This window comes from Leucoraja erinacea, unplaced genomic scaffold (assembly GCF_028641065.1).
Source record: "Leucoraja erinacea ecotype New England unplaced genomic scaffold, Leri_hhj_1 Leri_1503S, whole genome shotgun sequence".
NCBI classification, from domain to species: domain Eukaryota; kingdom Metazoa; phylum Chordata; class Chondrichthyes; order Rajiformes; family Rajidae; genus Leucoraja; species Leucoraja erinaceus.
The window spans coordinates 27,022-31,932 of NW_026575785.1; the positions used below are offsets into that span (position 1 = coordinate 27,022).

A 4,911-nucleotide genomic window follows, 5' to 3' on the forward strand; every position below is an offset into this window, starting at 1 on the left:
CCCCTTCTCCAGGCAGCTTTTAAACAGATTAAAGACATTGGAGCAGAATCAGCAACAACGATAAGTTGGCCTACAGGGAGGAGGTCCAGCAGTTAGCAGCATGGTGCGCTGACAACAACCTGGCCCTTAATTCCAAGAAGACCAAGGAGCTCATTGTAGACTTCAGGAAGTCCAGGGGCGGCACGCACACCCCCATCCACATTAACGGGACGGAGGTGGAACGTGTTTCTAGCTTCAGGTTCCTGGGATGACCTCTCTTAGACCCACAATACCTCAACTCTGATCAAGAAGGCTCACCAGCGTCTCTTCTTCCTGAGGAGACTGAAGAAGGTCCATCTGTCTCCTCAGATCCTGGTGAACTTCTACCGCTGCACCATCGAGAGCATCCTTCCCAACTGCATCACAGTATGGTATGGCAACTGCTCTGTCTCCGACCGGAAGGCCTTGCAGAGGGTGGTGAAAATTGCCCAACGCATAACCGGTTCCTCGCTCCCCTCCATTGAGTCTGTCCAAAGCAAGCGTTGTCTGCGGAGGGCGCTCAGCATCGCCAAGGACTGCTCTCACCCCAACCATGGACTGTTTACCCTCCCACCATCCAGGAAGCGCTACAGGTCTCTCCGTTGCCGAACCAGCAGGTCGAGGAACAGCTTCTTCCCGGCGGCTGTCACTCTACTAAACAACGTACCTCGGTGACTGCCAATCACCACCCCCCCCCCCCGGACACTTATTATTATTTATTCAAATCATTTGCTATGTCGCTCTTCAAGGGAGATGCTAAATGCATTTCGTTGTCTCTGTACTGTACACTGACAATGTAGGTCGAAGGGCCGAATGGCCTACTCCTGCACCTAATTTCTATGTTTCTATATCCCCTGACTCCGCTATGTTTTAAGATGCTAGTCGTAGGCACCCGTGGCCTCAAGTAGGTCGGGGCGTTTTTCTAGCCTGATGAAAAATGTCCATGAGTTAAAAAAGATTGTGAAAGTGGGACAGAACCTTTACAGCGCTGGAGACCCAGGTTCAATCCTGACCTCTGCCTGGACGGAGATTAACGATCCCGTTACTGCTATCCAAATGTGCGACTGTTTCGTCGCAAATCGCAGGCACGGAAATCGCTATCAAAACATGCGGGGGACACGATTCCTTGGCGGCCGTGCGCGCGCACGTGCACGCACGCGCGAGGCTTTGGCCGCGGGCCCTGTGGACGGTAACGTCGGGAGCTGACCTGGTTGGTGACCGACTCCGAACTCCAGCAACAGCAGCTTCGTCCGCCTCGAATCGCGGGGCTTGAATCGGCCAGTTCGCGGGGTCTTTCATCGACCGGCGGGGGCTTCAACATCCGGAGCCTCGATCGCCTCGATGGAGCGGTTTGATTTTAAGCCTCGCCGGGCGATGAAAGGCCCCGCGAACTGGCCGATTCAGCCCGTAGAAAGCGTCTGATATAAAGTCCGGATCGCAAAACACGGGGATTGTTGGCACATCAGTTTAAACATGAGGTCTTCAAGAGGCTGGTCGCCGGATTTTATTGGGCGATTCGTTTTTAAACTTCTGACACATTTACAGAGACGGGGCTCGGCAAAGATGTGACGTCTTCACAAAGTTGGGTGTCTTCACGCACTGCACTGACACCTGGGAAGTAAGGAAGAGACGGGATGATGCAGTCACAAACACAAGGCGGCAGCAGTCCAGTATTAGCTGTGTAAACCTCAGCGTTACATTGCCCAGACTCCGTTTGGTAGATTCCTGTCAGTGAAGTGCGCTCTGGTTAACTTTTATGATACATTATCTTTGGAACGTACTTTTGGAACGAAGACGAGGAGGAATTTATTTTGTCAGAGGATAGAAACCTCGAAAATAGGTGCAGGAGTAGGCCCTTCGGCCCTTCGAGCCTGCACCGCCATTTCAATGTGATCATGGCTGATCATCCAACCTCAGTATCCCATCCCTGCCTTCTCTCCATACCCCCTGATCCCTATAGGCACAAGGGCCACATCTAACTCCCTCTTAAATATAGCCAATGAACTGTGGCCTCAACTACCTTCTGTGGCAGAGAGTTCCACAGATTCACCACTCTCTGTGTGGAAAATGTTTTTCTCATCTCGGTCCTAAAAGATTTCCCCCTTATCCTTAAACTGTGGCCCCCTGTTCTGGACTCCCCCAACATCGGGAACAATCTTCCTGCATCTAACCCTTAAGAATTTTGTACGTTTCTATAAGATCCCCCCTCAATCTTCTAAATTCTAGCGAGTAGCGGAAGAAGGAAGGAAGAGGCAGAGACAATGGTTGTGGGAGAGTATCTGCAGTTTCTCTCTCGTTTCAATGTTGTTATTGTACTGCCTTGTCACTTGCCTCTGGCTAATGAGGGCGGCACTTGTGGGTTAACGGCAGTGTTGCTTCCACAAGGGCCTGTCCCTCTTGGGGATTTTTTTCCGCGACTGCCAGCATCATCGACTGACTCATCGGGTCACCGAATAAAATCGGGGCGTGACGACCTATTGAAGCGCGGTGTTTCATCGAGTGTGACAACGTTTTTTTCGTCGCCGCTGGATTTTGAAATGTTCCAAATCTTTTGGCGACCCTGATATGTCGCCGGAAGTCGCCGAAAAAGATCGGCAAGCGGGGCAGGCCCTTTACAGTGCCCGAGACCCGGGTTCAATCCTGACCGTGTCTTTGATAGGCTTTTAGATGGGCAGATGGGAGAGCAGGAAAATAGAGGGATAAGAATCGTGTACATTGTTTAAACCAGCGTCTTGTTCGGCACAGACATTGTGGGCTGAAGGGACCCGTTCTCGTGTTATATTGTACCTTGCTCTATGTTTGTTCGTTAAGGGCCAGAGGCGATATTCACGCTTAGCCATTTGCGTTTGACGAGGAGGTGTTTACCTGAAGGCATATCTGGAAGGGTCATGAGTTGGCTCTGGATCGGCCCAAGTTGCGAGTCTCGGCTCTGGTTCACTGGAGAAAGATAATCGCATGTTTCCGCTTTGGTGGAAAGAATAAGAAGGCAGATTATTATCTGAATGGTGTCGGGTTAGGAAAAGGGGAAGTACAAGGAGACTCACTCTGGCAATGGAGGAGGCCCAGGACAGAAAGGACGGAGTCAGAATGGGAGGGGGGGATGGGGGGGGAGGGGGTTGAAGTGCTGAGCCACCGGGAGATCGGGTTAGTTATTGCGAACCGAGCGGAGGTGTTGGGCGAAGCGATCGCCGAGCCTGCGCCTGGTCTCACCGATGTAGAGCAGCCGACACCTAGAGCAGCGGATGCAATAGACGAGGCTGGAGGAGGTGCAGGCGAACCTCTGCCGCACCTGGAACGACTGCTTGGGTCCTTGGATGGAGTCGAGGGGGGGAGGTAAAGCGACAAGTGTAGCGTTTCTTGCGGTTGCAAGGGAAAGTACCAGGGAAGGGGGTGGTGGTTAGGGTGGGAAGGGACGAATGGACCAGGGAGTTGCGGAGGGAGCGGCCTCTACGGAAAGGGGAGGAGATGGGAGCATCTGCAGTTCCTTCTTAAACAATAGATAGGGTAGATAATTGCCATAGAGGGAGTGCAGAGAAGGTTCACCAGACTGATTCCTGGGATGTCAGGACTGTCTTATGAAGAAAGACTGGATAGACTTGGTTTATACTCTCTAGAATTTAGGAGATTGAGAGGGGATCTTATAGAAACTTACAAAATTCTTAAGGGGTTGGACAGGCTAGATGCAGGAAGATTGCTCCCGATGTTGGGGAAGTCTAGGACAAGGGGTCACAGCTTAAGGATAAGGGGGAAATCCTTTAAAACCGAGATGAGAAGAACTTTTTTCACACAGAGAGTGGTGAATCTCTGGAACTCTCTGCCACAGAGGGTAGTTGAGGCCAGTTCATTGGCTATATTTAAGAGGGAGTTAGATGTGGCCCTTGTGGCTAAGGGGATCAGGGAGTATGGAGAGAAGGCAGGTACGGGATACTGAGTTGGATGATCAGCCATGATCATATTGAATGGCGGTGCAGGCTCGAAGGGCCGAATGGCCTCTACTCCTGCACCTAATTTCTATGTTTCTATAATCAGAACCTTTTTCCTAAGGTATGCAAAGTCACCACATAAATGGTACCGAAGTACAGTATACTTGCATCCATGCAAATTGTGGAATTAGGAAGGGACCGAGACTAGGTTATAAAGGAAAACTTTTCCTAGACTGACGAGGATATGCAAAAATGTTCCTACCTTTCCATCTCATGACTCCTCCAGATAGAGCAATCAGAATACCGACTAATCCAGCCATTATTCCAACCACATATCCATAGACTGGTCCGTTTTGATTCTGGTGAACTGGAGACAAAGAGCTAGAGTCAGAAGATGTTACATTAAACGCTACTCTATCAGAAGGAATATTGTGGGAGATGGGTCTCGACCCGAAAAGTCGCCCATTCCTTCTCTCCAGAGATGCTGCCTGGCGCGCTGAGTTACTCCAGCATTTTGTGACTATGTTGGCAACTCTATCAGACTTCGGTTACCCCCCCCCCCACCACGAGATTCCGGCCTGCAAAGTCGTCCGTGGAAGTCAGTCGGTGATGTGAATGGATCTGTTGTTTGTGGCCGGGACCGGCAGGAGAGGAGGGAGCGGGGAAACGCAGAAGTCCCGATTCTGATCCTTACCCCAAACTGCAGTCAGGTTGTCAGGCACGCTCGTGTGTGTGATGTGGCAGGAATAGGTGTCGCCGATTCCACTGGGGTCAACACTAAGCTGTAGTCTCATCTGGAACGTCCCGTCAAAGTTGGGCAGAATGTTGCTCCTCAGCACCTCTTGGTCGATGTCTTTGCCGTTCCGCAGCCAGGTGGTGTTGATGTCCATCGGGTAAAACCCATCCACTCTGCAGGTCAGGACCAAGGGATGTCCCTGTGCATTTGGACGCCTTGAGGTGATCGTGATCG

At 51.3% G+C, this 4,911-nt stretch overlaps 1 protein-coding gene across 1 annotated transcript; it reads right to left on the reverse strand.

Moving 5' to 3' along the window:
- Positions 1 to 1,507: 1,507 nt before the first annotated feature.
- LOC129715909 (major histocompatibility complex class I-related gene protein-like) lies at positions 1,508 to 4,903 on the reverse strand. The gene is made up of 4 exons (XM_055665795.1): positions 4,636 to 4,903; positions 4,204 to 4,308; positions 2,884 to 2,955; positions 1,508 to 1,629 (listed from the first exon to the last, which is right to left on the reverse strand). The coding sequence occupies exons 1-4, from the start codon at positions 4,829 to 4,831 to the stop codon at positions 1,541 to 1,543; spliced, it is 462 nt and encodes a 153-aa protein (XP_055521770.1). The 5' UTR covers positions 4,832 to 4,903; the 3' UTR covers positions 1,508 to 1,540.
- Positions 4,904 to 4,911: the final 8 nt, after the last annotated feature.